Below are 16975 nucleotides of genomic sequence, written 5' to 3' on the forward strand. Positions count from 1 at the left end.
TGTATGCTATATTGTCTTCCATAGATATTAATGTCACAAAGTAACTGAAACTTGGAAATCTGTTGTGCTCTATTTGATATTGTGTGGCACTTCTGTCACACTGGTACTTAGCCAGTAGGGTAATTTGGCAGCAAATTTCAGATTTTCTATGCCATCATTAAGAACATGCAGACTTATTGTTAGCCATTGCGCAGAAAATCGACATAACTTTTAACTCTGTGCTGTCTCTTGGGGTGATTTTCTACCGATTGCAAAACTTGTCTCAAAGTTTTTTCCGTAACAAAAGGCTCGCCCTTTTCTTGAGCAATTTCCACAGTGCCTTGTCCAAGTCTTCTGATGCAGTCATAAAATGTCCTTTAAGGCCTTTGAAGACCTTCCAACATATTTGTGGAGAAAGAAAAGATTATCTACAGTTGTAATATTTTTCTTCTTAATCAATATTTGAGAAGATGACTTCCAGTGTGTAAACTTGAGTGGATCTCCACAATATATTGTTGGTTCTGGAATGGGTAATCTACAGGTAAAAGCCAGTAAATTAGAATATTTTGAAAAACTTGATTTATTTCAGTACGGTAATTGCATTCAAAAGGTGTAACTTGTACATTATATTTATTCATTGCACACAGACTGATGCATTCAAATGTTTATTTCATTTAATTTTGATGATTTGAAGTGGCAACAAATGAAAATCCAAAATTCCGTGTGTCACAAAATTAGAATATTACTTAAGGCTAATACAAAAAAGGGATTTTTAGAAATGTTGGCCAACTGAAAAGTATGAAAATGAAAAATATGAGCATGTACAATACTCAATACTTGGTTGGAGCTCCTTTTGCCTCAATTACTGCGTTAATGCGGCGTGGCATGGAGTCGATGAGTTTCTGGCACTGCTCAGGTGTCATGAGAGCCCAGGTTGCTCTGATAGTGGCCTTCAACTCTTCTGCGTTTTTGGGTCTGGCATTCTGCATCTTCCTTTTCACAATACCCCACAGATTTTCTATGGGGCTAAGGTCAGGGGAGTTGGCGGGCCAATTTAGAACAGAAATACCATGGTCCGTAAACCAGGCACGGGTAGATTTTGCGCTGTGTGCAGGCGCCAAGTCCTGTTGGAACTTGAAATCTCCATCTCCATAGAGCAGGTCAGCAGCAGGAAGCATGAAGTGCTCTAAAACTTGCTGGTAGACTGCTGCGTTGACCCTGGATCTCAGGAAACAGAGTGGACCGACACCAGCAGATGACATGGCACCCCAAACCATCACTGATGGTGGAAACTTTACACTAGACTTCAGGCAACGTGGATCCTGTGCCTCTCCTGTCTTCCTCCAGACTCTGGGACCTCGATTTCCAAAGGAAATGCAAAATTTGCATGGTTGGGTGATGGTTTGGGGTGCCATGTCATCTGCTGGTGTCGGACACCTTTTGAATGCAATTACTGAAATAAATCAAGTTTTTCAAAATATTCTAATTTACTGGCTTTTACCTGTATTTGCAGATTTAGCTTCAGCAAAAACCTTCACAAGCTCTCTTGCGCTACCCTGTTGCCCACTTCTTAGCATACTGCAATTTAGCGGTTGTATATGGGGATGCGCGGTGTTGGTATTAGTTTTTTTGCGCAAATGCAGGCAGTTCAGTCCAGCCCATCATGTTCATTGTACACTAGGCATTTCTTCTTATTTCTGTAAGAGTTGAGCCTTTTGGGTGTTTCCCTTTGTCCTCCATTCAGCTTCTTCCCTTTCTGCTTGCAGAAGAGGAGTTAATGCAGCCGTCTCTTATTATGCTGTCATCATGTCTTCAGCCTCAAGGCTTGCCGTTTCTGTATGTGGTTCTCTTGCTCTGCCATAATCTGCCAGATAGTTTGTGGCAGCATACTCTGCAGAAACATCTTGCCGTTTTAACTGAAGTTGCAGTGGATCCAGCAGAACTTGATGTGCATTTTGAGCCTGAAAATGAAACACTTAAAGGGGAACATTATCACCAGACCTATGTAAGCGTCAATATATACCTTGATGTTGCAGAAAAAAGACCATATATTTTTTTAACCGATTTCCGAACTCTAAATGGGTGAATTTTGGCGAATTAAACGCCTTTCTAATATTCGCTCTCGGAGCGATGACATCACAACGTGACGTCACATCAGGAAGCAATCCGCCATTTTCTTGTGATCTTATTCTTCAAAACACAAAATTGAATTTCCCCCTTTAAGCTTTGCCCACTCGAGACTGTCTGTGTTTTGAGTGGCCATTATGGAAGGGTAAAGCAATGTTCTCTCTAAAGACCTGGGTCAGGGGTTTAACCCCCTGCCTCTGGACTTGTTGGGAGAAACATCTGCAATACAAGCAGAAGTTAAAAATGTTCTTCTAAAAAAACACAAAATTAATGACAATAAAACCCAAGTTGTGCTTTAAAGGGGAACATTATCACCAGACCTATGTAAGCGTCAATATATACCTTGATGTTGCAGAAAAAAGACCATATTTTTTTTCAACCGATTTCCGAACTCTAAATGGGTGAATTTTGGCGAATTAAACGCCTTTCTAATATTCGCTCTCGGATCAGGAAGCAATCCGCCATTTTCTCAAACACCGAGTCAAATCAGCTCTGTTATTTTCCGTTTTTTTCGACTGTTTTCCATACCTTGGAGACATCATGCCTCCTCGGTGTGTTGTCGGAGGGTGTAACAACGCGAACAGGGACGGATTCAAGTTGCACCAGTGGCCCAAAGATGCGAAAGTGGCAAGAAATTGGACGTTTGTTCCGCACACTTTACCGACGAAAGCTATGCTACGACAGAGATGGCAAGAATGTGTGGATATCCTGCGACACTCAAAGCAGATGCATTTCCAACGATAAAGTCAAAGAAATCTGCCGCCAGACCCCCATTGAATCTGCCGGAGTGTGTGAGCAATTCAGGGACAAAGGACCTCGGTAGCACGGCAAGCAATGGCGGCAGTTTGTTCCCGCAGACGAGCGAGCTAAACCCCCCTGGATGTCTGGGCCCGAAGATGATCAAGAGAAGAATATCGACCCTAGCTTCCCTGGCCTGCTGACATGAGGGTATGTCTACAGAATATATTAATTGATGAAAATTGGGCTGTCTGCACTCTCAAAGTGCATGTTGTTGCCAAATGTATTTCATATGCTGTAAACCTAGTTCATAGTTGTTAGTTTCCTTTAATGCCAAACAAACACATACCAATCGTTGGTTAGAAGGCGATCGCCGAATTCCTCCTCGCTTCCTCCCGTGTCGCTGGCTGTCGTGTCATTTTCGTCGGTTTCGCTTGCATACGGTTCAAACCGATATGGCTCAATAGCTTCAGTTTCTTCTTCAATTTCGTTTTCGCTACCTGCCTCCACACTACAACCATCCGTTTCAATACATTCGTAATCTGTTGAATCGCTTAAGCCGCTGAAATCCGAGTCTGAATCCGAGCTAATGTCGCTATAGCTTGCTGTTCTTTCCGCCAAGTTTGTTTGTGTTGGCTTCACTATGTGACGTCACAGGAAAATAGACGGGTGTTTATAACGATGGTTAATTGAAGCTTTTTTTAGGGATATTGCGTGATGGGTAAAATTTTGACAAAAACTTCGAAAAATATAATAAGCCACTGGGAACTGATTTTTAATGGTTTTAACCCTTCTGAAATTGTGATAATGTTCCCCTTTAAGGCAGCGGAAGCACAGAAAGACATAGCATTGGGTCAAACCCTTTCTTCACTTGTGCCTTGAATTTCTAACCGTACAACAATCTTGTTGGGTCCGTGTACGTCGCGGCCATCCCTTTTTTGTTTAAAATACAATGATACATTTAACAAACAATTTTCCCCGTTTTTACTTTGATAATAAAAAGAAAACAGATCGTTGTTTGTTATCCGTAATCCGATTTGGATGTGTTTTGAAAATTGAAATTAAAACGAGTGGAAAAACGTTCAATATATGGGTAGATTGCACATGCTAAGTGTCTCTTCTCAGTGTCCTTGTCTGTGAGTGACGGAACAACAACAGAAGAGCGACGTACACCGACCCATAGACTTGCACAGACCTGTTTGCCTGCTTGGTAGAGAATGAATCAAATGTGTCACTTTCCATGTCTCTGGACATTAAGAAATAGAAGGGAAGTCTTGACCACGACAAACTTGTTTTGACACCGTTCCTCTTCTTTATATACAGTGGGGCAAAAAAGTATTTAGTCAGCCACCGATTGTGCAAGTTCTCCCACTTAAAAGGATGACAGAGGTCTGTAATTTTCATCATAGGTACACTTCAACTGTGAGAGACAGAATGTGAAAAAAAATCCAGGAATTCACATTGTAGGAATTTTAAAGAATTTATTTGTAAATTATGGTGGAAAATAAGTATTTGGTCACTTCAAACAAGGAAGATCTCTGGCTCTCACAGACCTGTAACTTCTTCTTTAAGAAGCTCTTCTGTCCTCCACTTGTTACCTGTATTAATGGCACCTGTTTGAACTCGCTATCTGTATAAAAGACACCTGTCCACAGCCTCAAACAGTCAGACTCCAAACTCCACTATGGCAAGACCAAAATGCTGTCTAAGGACACCAGGAAAAGAATTGTAGACCTGCACCAGACTGTGAAGAGTGAATCTACAATAGGCAAGCAGCTTGGTGTGAACAAATCAACTGTGGGAGCAACTATCAGAAAATGGAAGACATACAAGACCACTGATAATCTCATCCCGTGGGGTCAAAATGATCATGAGAATGGTGAGCAAAAATCCCAGAACCACACGGGGGGACCTGGTGAATGACCTGCAGAGAGCTGGGACCAAAGTAACAAAGGTTACCATCAGTAACACACTACGCCGACAGGGAATCAAATCCTGCAGTGCCAGACGTGTCCCCCTGCTTAAGCCAGTGCATGTCCAGGCCCGTCTGAAGTTTGCCAGAGAGCACATGGATGATACAGCAGAGGATTGGGAGAATGTCATGTGGTCAGATGAAACCAAAAGAGAACTTTTTGGTATAAACTCAACTCCTCGTGTTTTGAGGAAGAAGAATACTGAGTTGCATCCCAAGAACACCATACCTACTGTGAAGCATGGGGGTGGAAACATCATGCTTTGGGGCTGTTTTTCTGCTAAGGGGACAAGCCGACTGATCCGTGTTAAGGAAAGAATGAATGGGGCCATGTATCGTGAGATTTTGAGCCAAAACCTCCTTCCATCAGTGAGAGCTTTGAAGATGAAACGTGGCTGGGTCTTCCAGCATGACAATGATCCCAAACACACCGCCCGGGCAACGAAGGAGTGGCTCCGTAAGAAGCATTTGAAAGTCCTGGAGTGGCCTAGCCAGTCTCCAGACCTCAACCCCATAGAAAATCTGGGGAGGGAGTTGAAAGTCTGTGTTGCTCGGCGACAGCCCCAAAACATCACTGCTCTCGAGAAGATCTGCATGGAGGAATGGGCCAAAATACCAGCTACTGTGTGTGCAAACCTGGTAAAGACCTATAGTAATCATTTGACTTCTGTAATATAACCTCTGTTGGCAATAACAAAGTATTGAGTTGAATTTTTGTTATTGACCAAATACTTATTTTCCACCATAATTTACAAATAAATTATTTAAAAATCCTACAATGTGAATTCCTGGATTTTTTTTTCACATTCTGTCTCTCACAGTTGAAGTGTACCTTAGATGAAAATTACAGACCTCTGTCATCATTTTAAGTGGGAGAACTTGCACAATTGGTGGCTGGCTAAATACTTTTTTGCCCCACTGTAACCCCTTAAAATCAAACAAAAATTGTATTTGCAAAATGTTCTTTTCGACTATGCTACAGTAAACCTGAAAGGTTTAAATTTGCCACAAAGAAAACTTTACCTTTAAGTGTGTGTTTATTTGAATGTAGTAAATTGGATTATCTTCTGAACTTGTTTTTGGTCAAAATAAAATAGTTTCAGTTTTACCTTTTGATTTGCCTTATAATTTCAAAGAATGAAATGTTAGCCTTGATTTATTGAAATGGTCTTAATGGAGAAAGACCACTCTGCTATTAGATACAGTTCCTTTACTGCCTTTCAGAAATTTCCTTTTGAGAACACAACTTAAATGTGTGACCTATGGATTCTTCTTGGAAAACTGATGAACTCATGTTCTTATAACACTTAAACACATCTTATCTTGTTTCTTTTCCTTGGCGAGCTGCCAGGCTCCCCCGCATCAGACACGTGAAGGCGAGGCAGGTCCAGACATGTCATGCAGTCAGAGTTCAGCTCTCACATTGATCAGACATGTCACTGATGGCTTTACTTGTTTTTACTCCACCGCCACCGCAATCACCAAGCCAACTATTTAGAGTAGAACATTCCAAATAAAGGATAAATGAATTAAATATGAAAAATATATGCAATTGGATGTAACGGTATCAATATCTCACTGTACGGGATCACGGTATTAAGGCCACGGTACGATATTATTGCAGTATACCGTATTTTTCTGACCATAGGGCGCACCGAATTATAAGGCGCATTAAAGGGGTCATATTAGGATTTTTTTTGTAAATGTAAAACACTATTTTGTGGTCCACATAACATGTAATGGTGGTTATTTGGTCAAAATGTTGCATAGATGATGTTTTACAGATCATCTTCAAGTCGCTTTCTGAGCATCTCTTCAGGATGCGCCGTTTTGTGGGCGGTCTTATTTACGTGGCTGGCCTTCGACAGCGTCTTCTCCCCGTCAATCAATCAATCAATGTTTATTTATATAGCCCTAAATCACAAGTGTCATCCTCGGTACAAAGCCCACATAAGGGCAAGGAAAAACTCACCCCAGTGGGACGTTGATGTGAACGACTATGAGAAACCTTGGAGAGGACCGCATATGTGGTCAAACATTATCTCCTCTGAGCGTGTTTGTTGTTTCGGCTTCAAACTAACACAGGAGAGAGATTGAACCCTTCTGATTAAAAGTTATCGAAAGAGTTTTAATACCGGCTCCGGTTTTGATTTTATGACCCTTCAAAGAGCCGCTGCGCTGATGCTGCTGTTTTTTTCAAGAAGGCTGCTTAAAAGCAGGAAGCACCAGCGTGCCCACACAATGCAGACAAGGTAGGTACACTAAACAAAAGTATTGGGAGAATTCGGACTAAAAGTAGACAAAAGTATTGGGACACTTATGACGAAAACTGAACAAAAGTATTGGGACACTTAGGACTAGCACCTGCCAAATACGCGGGCCCGACCAATGCTGCTTGCAGCTTTAATTATATTTATTACTACAAACATGTATTTTTAAGTGCAAAGAATTATGCAGGAACATCCACTTTTTCAAGCAACTATTAAAAAGAACATTTTGAAACCGCAATACCGTAGTATCTAGTCGGGGTGTAAAAAAGAAAAAGATTTTCAGATTAATCGCGATTTTTAATTGTAACAATTCTCAATGGACTCAGATTTCCTCGCCCTATTCTTGTGCTTGACTTGTTGTCAGTCACACACTTTAAAATCTGTGGTAAAACTGGACTGAAATATTTTTGAGTCTGAATATGTCATATAACGTTATGTTTATGTGCTTCTCTTCAGATCCGCATGCGTGATGATGCTCTTCCTCTGGCACACATCGCCATCGCTGTGGAGGGGGCCAGTGCTGCCAGCGCTGACATTGTGCCTCTCATGGTGGCTAATGCCATCATTGGGAGCTACGATCTCACCTACGGCGGTGGAAAGGTTTGGCAGCTTTCTTGTGATCTTATTCTTCAAAACACAAAATTGAATTTCCCCCTTTAAGCTTTGCCCACTCGAGACTGTCTTGTGTTTTGAGTGGCCATTATGGAAGGGTAAAGCAATGTTCTCTCTAAAGACCTGGGCCAGGGGTTTAACCCCCTGCCTCTGGACTTGTTGGGAGAAACATCTGCAATACAAGCAGAAGTTAAAAATGTTCTTCTAAAGAAACACAAAATTAATGACAATAAAACCCAAGTTGTGCTTTAAAGGGGAACATTATCACCAGACCTATGTAAGCGTCAATATACCGTATTTTCCGCACCATAAGCCGCCCTGGGTTAAAAGCCGCGCCTTCAATGAACGGCATATTTCAAAACTTTGTCCACCTATAAGCCGCCCCGTGTTATAAGCCGCATCTAACTGCGCTAAAGGAATGTCAAAAAAACAGTCGGATAGGTCAGTCAAACTTTAATAATATATTAAAAACCAGCGTGATGTGGGCGCGCATGGAGTCGTATATCAACATGGACGGAGCTGCGTGAAAAAAGCCACCCGGCCTCTTCGCGTAAACTTACCTTAACCACTCGCTAATCTTTTCCTCATCCATCCATCCCTTCGAGTTAGCTTTTATGATGACGCCGGCTGGAAAGGTCTCTTTTGGCAAGGTCTTCCTTTTGAATATCACCATGGGTGGAAGTTTCTGGCCATTAGCATGGCAAGCTAGAACCACAGTGAAGGATGACTTCTCATTCCCTGTGGTGCGAATATTCACCGTACGTGCTCCCGTTGTATCCACAGTGCGGTTCACAGGAATATCAAAAGTCAGTGGAACCTCGTCCATGTTGATAATGTTCTCTGGCCGGATCTTTTTTTCAGCTATCTTGTTTTTACAATATGCACGGAAAGTAGCCAGCTTTTCTTGAAAGTCTTTAGGCAGTTGCTGTGAAATAGTAGTCCGTGTGCGGATGGAGAGATTGCGTCTTTTCATGAACCGGAAACCTGTCGCTTAGTAGGAGCCATTTTGTGGTCTTTACAGACGTAAACACACAAAGGAAATGAAACGTAATATCCGCGCGCGCTTCTTCTTCTATGGGGGCGGGTGGTTGCTTACAGTAGAAGAAGAAGCGCTTCCTGTTCTATGGGGGCGGGTGCTTACCTTGGCGGTTGCTTGCGTAGAAGAAGAAGCACTTCCTCTTCTACGGGGAAAAAAGATGGCGGCTGTTTACCGTAGTTGCGAGACCGAAACTTTATGAAAATGAATCTTAATATTAATCCATATATAAAGCGCACCGGGTTATAAGCCGCACTGTCAGCTTTTGAGTAAATTTGTGGTTTTTAGGTGCGGCTAATAGTGCGGAAAATACGGTATACTTTGATGTTGCAGAAAAAATACCTTTTTTTTTAACCGATTTCCGAACTCTAAATGGGTGAATTTTGGCGAATTAAACGCCTTTCTAATATTCGCTCTCGGATCAGGAAGCAATCCGCCATTTTCTCAAACACCGAGTCAAATCAGCTCTGTTATTTTCCGTTTTTTTCGACTGTTTTCCGTACCTTGGAGACATCATGCCTCGTCAGTGTGTTGTCGGAGGGTGTAACAACACCAACAGGGACGGAGTCAAGTTGCACCAGTGGCCCAAAGATGCGAAAGTGGCAAGAAATTGGACGTTTGTTCCGCACACTTTACCGACGAAAGCTATGCTATAGAGATGCGCGGATAGGCAATTATTTCATCCGCAACCGCATCAGAAAGTCGTCAACCATCCGCCATCCACCCGACCTAACATTTGATCAGAACCGCACCCGCCCGCCATCCGCCCGTTGTTATATATCTAATATAGACGATGCAAGGCATTAGTGAGGTTATAAAGCTTTTGCCTGTTAAAGAAAGGAGACTGATCCAATGCAGCACAGACATTCGCGTGCCACGCTGTCACGACCCAGACGCACACCAGTGCGCAATCATATGGGAGCCGCGCTGAGCGCACCTCCAAGCGCGTCTCGCTGCCGGCGACGGCCGGTATGGGCCCGACGCTCCAGCGCCATCCATTTTCAGGGCTAGTTGATTCGGCAGGTGGGTTGTTACACACTCCTTAGCGGGTTCCGACTTCCATGGCCACCGTCCTGCTGTCTATATCAACCAGGGTGAGCCCCACCCCTTTCGTGAGCGCACTGCGCGCGGAGTGACCCCTGTTACGCGCCCCCGGCAACAGGGGTGGCGGGCAGGTAAGCTGCGCGGGCGGAGCGCGCAGAGTGACCCCTGTTACGAGCCCCCGGCCACGGGGGTGGCGGGCAGGTAAGCTGCTTACCTGCTGCGCGTGACGCCGGCCGCGGCGAAGGCGGACGAGGCGGGGTGTCGGTGCGGTGGGCGCGGTGGTGACCCTGGACGTACGTCGGGCCCTTCTCGCGGATCGCCTCAGCTACGGCTCCTGGTGGGGCCCTCTCGGGGGAAGGGGCTTCGGTCCCGGACCTTCTCCGCTCCGTAAAAGTGTCCATCTCTTTTTTTTTTCTTCCTTCTGTTGTGGCATATGCTGCAGGTGCCTGCTCGTTTTTCGTATGTGGGTAACAACATTTAACTATGTATATATATTTCCGAATTGGTTTAACTGCCACCCGCCTGAATCTATTTAAAATCTAATTTTTTTTTATTTTAACCGCCCGACCCGACACGCGGATAAAATCTATTTTTTTTAAATTTCATCCGCCCGATCCGCGGATAATCCGCGGACTCCGCGGTTGTGCCCGCAAACCGCGCATCTCTACTATGCTACGACAGAGATGGCAAGAATGTGTGGATATCCTGCGACACTCAAAGCAGATGCATTTCCAACGATAAAGTCAAAGAAATCTGCCGCCAGACCCCCATTGAATCTGCCGGAGTGTGTGAGCAATTCAGGGACAAAGGACCTCGGTAGCACGGCAAGCAATGGCGGCAGTTTGTTCCCGCAGACGAGCGAGCTAAACCCCCCTGGATGTCTTGGCTCACACCGTCCCGAAGATGATCAAGAGAAGAATATCGACCCTAGCTTCCCTGGCCTGCTGACATGAGGGTATGTCTACAGAATATATTAATTGATGAAAATTGGGCTGTCTGCACTCTCAAAGTGCATGTTGTTGCCAAATGTATTTCATATGCTGTAAAGCTACTTCATAGTTGTTAGTTTCCTTTAATGCCAAACAAACACATACCAATCGTTGGTTAGAAGGCGATCGCCGAATTCGTCCTCGCTTTCTCCCGTGTCGCTGGCTGTCGTGTCGTTTTCGTCGGTTTCGCTTGCATACGGTTCAAACCGATATGGCTCAATAGCTTCAGTTTCTTCTTCAATTTTGTTTTCGCTACCTGCCTCCACACTACAACCATCCGTTTCAATACATTCGTAATCTGTTGGATCGCTTAAGCCGCTGAAATCCGAGTCTGAATCCGAGCTAATGTCGCTATAGCTTGCTGTTCTTTCCGCCATGTTTGTTTGTGTTGGCTTCACTATGTGACGTCACAGGAAAATGGACGGGTGGTTAAAATCAGGCACTTTGAAGCTTTTTTTAGGGATATTGCGTGATGGGTAAAATTTTGAAAAAAACTTCGAAAAATATAATAAGCCACTGGGAACTGATTTTTAATGGTTTTAACCCTTCTGAAATTGGGATAATGTTCCCCTTTAATGGTAATACAGTTTTGGAGGGAATTGCACTATGTAGTGATGTAGCCATTATGGAAGATTTCATTGTAATTGTGCAACCTACAGCAGTTGCGATAAGTTTCATATAAAATATGAAAGCAGTGTATGCGTCTGTTTGTGTGCCTTTTAAAAGACGGTGTGTTCAGTGTATAAACTTCGGCCTTTTTAAAGCTTTTTATTGATGTGCCTTAGTCGGTTCTTCTCTACTGTACACCTGATGAAGGAATTGCATAGTCTTCTTTAAACTCTTAATTAGGGATGTCCCGATCCAGGTTTTTGCACTTCCGATCCGATACCGATATTGTTTTTGCATTTCCGATCCGATACCGATACTGGCCTATCCGAGCATGTATTAAAATTTAAAGTTATTTAGCCTACTTAGTTGTCAGAATCATGTTGAAAAGGGTTTTAGTACTCTTGATAACAACTAGCCAGCTGAATTAGGGGAGTTTGAATAATACACAATGGTTGGTAAAAATAAACTGACCTGTTTATTCAAGGATAAACACAAAATAGACAAAATTATACATGACAAACAGAAATGGCATCATTGAACTAGGGCTGGGCGATATGGGCTTTTTTTAATATTGCGATATTTTAAGGCCATATTGCGATACACAATATATATCTCGATATTTTGCCTTAGCCTTGAATGAACACTTGATGCATATAATCACAGCAGTATGATGATTCTGTGTGTTTGGATTGATTGATTGAGACTTTTATTAGTAGGTTGCACAGTGAAGTACATATTCCGTACAATTGACCACTAAATGGTAACACCCCAATAAGTTTTTCAACTTGTTTAAGTCGGGGTCCACTTAAATTGATTCATGATACAGATATATACTATCAGATATATACTATCATCATAATACAGTCATCACACAAGATAATCACATTGAATTATTTACATTATTTATAATCAAGGGTGTGGAGGGGGGCGCCGGATGTAAGTGTCAAAAAGACAGCCAAAAGAGTTTGATATGAGAATAAATCTAAAGTTAAAATAAAGGGTAGAAATGCATCCATTTGCAGGAAATGTAGTCTTGATTTTCAATATTCTCTTTCAAGGCTTGCATGTCTACATTAAAACATTCTTCTTCATACTGCATTAATATATGCTACTTTTAAACTTTCATGCAGAGAAGGAAATCACAACTAAAAAAATCACTAATTTTTTCATACGGTGTTGATCTGGAAATGTTTGCCTCGGCATTTTGATGGTGTGGACGTGTGGCACCGAATAATGCGCTAGCATCACAGCTAACGTTAGCCACGCTGCTACCTCCCTGCTCGGGGAGGACGTATACGTATGTGACGTATGACGTGACGGTATGTGACGTATGACGTGACAGTATGTGACGTGTGTAAAAAGGTGCGCTTGCTGTCTGTGAGAGGGAGACACAGAAAAGAGTGAGAAGAGCCTGTCGTGTAATGCCAGCAGCTAAAAGCAACTGCGTGAGAATCCATAGACCTGTGTATGTGTTGAAGGTGTGCTGGAAAATGCGGAACGGAAATTAGGGAGCAGCAGAAAAGTGGAATGTATTATTTAAATCGGTGCGTTGGAAAACACGGACCGGAGTTTTTTTTTTTTTACTGGATCTGGATCGGCATTTTCCCATGCCTTGCCGATACGCATTTTTTTGCAAATATCGGCGGCCGATCCGGATCAGGACATCCCTAGTTCAGTGTATAAATTCGGCCTTTTTAAAGCTTTTTATTGATGTGCCTTAGTCGGTTCTTCTCTACTGTACACCTGATGAAGGAATTGTATAGTCTTCTTTAAACTCTTAATGATCTTATATCAAAATCATACAGTTTGGGTTTTATCTCTTGGAACAGTCTTAGGCAATCATTCCTAAAAAAAAGTGTTTTTTTCCTACATGTGGGGGAAGGATTTTAAATGACACACAAGAGCATTTTTTATTGAATTTGTGGTTGTCAATGCTCCTGATTTTGTGCGGACTCATTTCTGTATTTCTGAGTATGTCCGCTCCTTGTTGGCGTGCAGCATCTGAGCAGCCGTTTGGCGCGCCTGGCAGCGGAGGAGAACCTGTGTCACAGCTTCCAGGCCTTCCACTCGTCCTACAGCGACACCGGCCTGATGGGAATTTACTTTGTGACCGACAAGCACCACATTGAAGACATGATGCACTGGTCCCAGAACGCCTGGTCAGACCTACTAATAACAATACGTGTATTTTGTTCCTCTGAACTGCCGTAAAAGCTGTTGTGACTCACGCAGGATGAACCTGTGCACCACGGTCACGGAGAGTGACGTAGCCAGAGGCAAGAACGCCCTGAAGGCCAGCTTGGTAGGACAACTCGATGGTACGGAACACTTCTTTCACACCCTCTCTCTAAAGCAGGCTCCCATAGGTCAATCACCAGACTGTGTCTCTTAGGAACAACGCCAATTTGTGACGACATCGGCAGGCACGTTCTGAACTACGGACGGCGTATTCCTCTCGCTGAGTGGGACGCTCGGATTGACGTGAGTCCCCTCGTGAACTCGGCCAACAATTTTATTCGTGCCTGACGACGTTGTGCTGTCTTTTCAGGCTGTGACCCCCAGGGTGGTTCGTGACGTTTGCTCCAAGTATATCTACGACAAGTGTCCCGCTGTGGCTGGTGTCGGTGAGTTGGAGTCTTCTTTTCTTTTTTTTCCCCCTTCTAATCGCATCCATGCCTCTCTTCGTTAGGCCCCATTGAACAGCTCCCCGACTACAACAGAATGCGCAGTGCCATGTACTGGCTCAGGTTTTAAATGTCATTGTGGCGTTGATTTGTTTTTTCTCGCCTCAACCTCAAGCCAACTTTTCCTTCCTCCTCTTATCATGCACTCGGCCAGTGAGGGAACTAGTTTGACTATAATTGGTAACCTCACTTACCTGGTACAGATGTGTGCATGGTGCATTTACTGTACACAGGACTCAGTACATCATAAATAACAAGTCTGGAGCATCAGTGTATTTATCAATTCTGTAAGGTTTGTTTCTGTCCTATTGTACATAATAGACGATCTCATTCTGATGGAAATAAAACCAAAAAACGTAATACACCGGCTCTTGTTCTTTTGTTTGTGCTATGTATTTGGTTATAGCTGTTCAAAGCTAATGATACATTTTAAAAACTCATAACATGGAGTACATATTGTCTATTAAAGTTTGTTATAAATTAGGACTGTTAACGCATGTGTAACCTATACGTACTACAAAATTAATGCAATACTGTATATACGGGGTTTTATGGGCTCAGAACAGAAGACTAGGATTTCGACTTGGAGAGAGAAGGCAGAGCTTAAACTGTAGTTTGGTTGACACCGTGTATTAGACAATTTGTGAGGGACAGCAAATATATACACACAATAAGTTGAATGGCCATTCAACATGAAATAAATCGGGAAAACAGTGACTATATACATACCTGCCAACTACTCCGGTTTTCCCGTAATTAGTACGATTTTCATCAACCTATTCCGGGTTACGGTTGCAGTGATAAAAAATACGGTTTTTCATTAATTAAAAAAAACAATTTTTTTTAAGTTTTATTCACGAAACTGCGTAACAACAATGACAATCGACACTGCTTCCCGTAACTTCCTATCGAGCCATTCCGAATGCCATGCGCGAGGCTATTTATAGCACCGCTGCCAAGCACGAGGCACCAGTTGTCATTGTTTCCAAACGAGCGAACGATCATGGAATCAGCCGGAGAAAAATCGCAAACGAGTCTTAAACCGAAAAGAAAACTGCAGTCATTCCGTGAAGAATATTCAAAAGCCTATCCGGGAATAATTATCCGTTCCAAAAAGGGTGAAAACTACGCGAATTGCACCTCGTGCAGACATTATTTTTCGATCGGACACGGAGGAATTAGCGATGTAAAAGACCACGTTGGGACAAAAAAACACAAGTCTAAAGTCGTTGCTAGCGATACAAGTGGAAAACTTTCAACGTTTTTCGTCGCCCAAACAGATTCTTTGGATGTGATAAATGCCGAAGTTTTATTTACGGAGGCAATAATTGAGCAAACAAAAAGGTAATGACACCAATGTTATCTATTGGAATTGTTTAGTACTGTTAAAAGTGTTTATACTATTTATGCTTTCAAGTCCAAGTTGAAGAAATCTTGTTAAATGTTGACAGCATAACTACCAAAATACAGAAGTATGTCCTTAATATTTTTGCAGTGCTATTTCTGTTGAAAAGTTAAAATGATTACATTAGAGATGTGATGTGCCACTTTTCAAGTGTCTGATGGCTTAAATTAATTTTCATTAATTTTTCATATTTTGAATTCTTTTGAAAGGCTTACAAAAAAAACTACATTTGAATTGTAATTCCATGCTATTGACAGGACTATTAATTTTAATGAAGTTAGCTTACCATGTTTACAGTATGATAATTGTGATAGAAATGTGAATTTTAGGCACAAAATATTTTTTACAATTGAACAAGGCAGTAGATTATACAAGCTTGGACAGAAAGTTAATAATGACACCAATTTTTTTTTTTATGGAATTGTTTAGTACTGTTTTACCATTTGTTTACTGTAAAAAGTGTTTATACTGTTTATACTTTCAATTAACAAATTGAAGTCTTGTGAAAGGTTGACAGGATAACTGGCATTAACTGTCAAAATAATTTCAAACTATTGAAGTTAGCTTACAGAATAAACATGTCAATCAACCCATATAATTTTTGCTGTAATATTTTTGTTTTGAAAAGTCACTGTGACTGATAGAAAAGTGATGGTTTTAGCAACATTTTAACCTGTCTGAATGCTAATAATCATTTTGCGTCGGGGGGCGAAGCTGAACCCCCCACCAGGACTTTGTCCTGGACCTACCGGGGCCTGCGGCCCTTGGACCCTGGCTACTAGGTTTTTCTGATTTCAAAAGTTGGCAGGTATGTATTTGGTTATAGCTGTTCAAAGCTATTGATACATTTTAAAAACTCATAACATGGAGTACATATTGTCTATTAAAGTTTGTTATAAATTAGGACTGTTAACGCATGTTATTAATAAAAGTAAATAAATCATAATTGAACGAGGATTAATCTATTTGTTATGACTAGAGATGTCCGATAATATCGGGCTGCCGATATCATCGTCCGATAAATGCTTTAAAATGTAATATCGGAAATTATCGATATCGGTTCGGAAATTATCGGTATCGGTTTCAAAAAGTAAAATTTATGACTTTTTAAAACGTACAGAGCGCCAATAAACCTTAAAGGCACTGCCTTTGCATGCCGGTCCAGTCACATAACATCTACGGCTTTACACACACAAGTGAATGCAAATCATACTTGGTCAACAGCCACACAGGTCACCCTGAGGGTGGCCGTATAAACAACTTTAACACTGTTACAAATATGCGCCACACTGTGAACCCGCACCAAACAAGAATGACAAACACATTCCGGGAGAACATCCGCACCGTAACACAACATAAACACAACAGAACAAATACCCAGAACCCCTTGCAGCACTAACTCTTCCGGGACGCTACAATATACACACCCCGCCCACCTCAACGTCCTCATGCTCTCTCAGGGAGAGCATGTCCCAAATTCCAAGCTGCTGTTTAGAGGCATGTTAAAACA

The 16975-nt window shown here is 42.2% G+C and overlaps 1 protein-coding gene and 2 non-coding genes across 3 annotated transcripts in view; all 3 read left to right on the forward strand.

Moving 5' to 3' along the window:
• uqcrc1 (ubiquinol-cytochrome c reductase core protein 1) overlaps nucleotides 1-14420 on the forward strand; it is a 34913-nt gene extending 20493 nt beyond the window's left edge. Inside the window, exons 8-13 of the mRNA XM_061924068.1 lie at nucleotides 7543-7686; nucleotides 13375-13535; nucleotides 13609-13694; nucleotides 13769-13857; nucleotides 13925-14000; nucleotides 14066-14420. Coding sequence (XP_061780052.1) covers nucleotides 7543-7686; nucleotides 13375-13535; nucleotides 13609-13694; nucleotides 13769-13857; nucleotides 13925-14000; nucleotides 14066-14130 — 621 coding nt within the window. The 3' untranslated portion in view covers nucleotides 14131-14420. The remainder of the gene's footprint in view (nucleotides 1-7542; nucleotides 7687-13374; nucleotides 13536-13608; nucleotides 13695-13768; nucleotides 13858-13924; nucleotides 14001-14065) is intronic.
• Nucleotides 2206-2327, forward strand: LOC133571286 (small nucleolar RNA SNORA26). The gene has a single exon (XR_009810380.1). It is a non-coding gene; the product is annotated as a small nucleolar RNA SNORA26 (small nucleolar RNA).
• LOC133571285 (small nucleolar RNA SNORA26) lies at nucleotides 7750-7872 on the forward strand. Its single transcript, XR_009810379.1, has one exon. It is a non-coding gene; the product is annotated as a small nucleolar RNA SNORA26 (small nucleolar RNA).
• Nucleotides 14421-16975: the final 2555 nt, after the last annotated feature.

The sequence above is a fragment of the Nerophis lumbriciformis genome, linkage group LG28, assembly GCF_033978685.3.
Source record: "Nerophis lumbriciformis linkage group LG28, RoL_Nlum_v2.1, whole genome shotgun sequence".
Lineage (NCBI taxonomy): Eukaryota > Metazoa > Chordata > Actinopteri > Syngnathiformes > Syngnathidae > Nerophis > Nerophis lumbriciformis.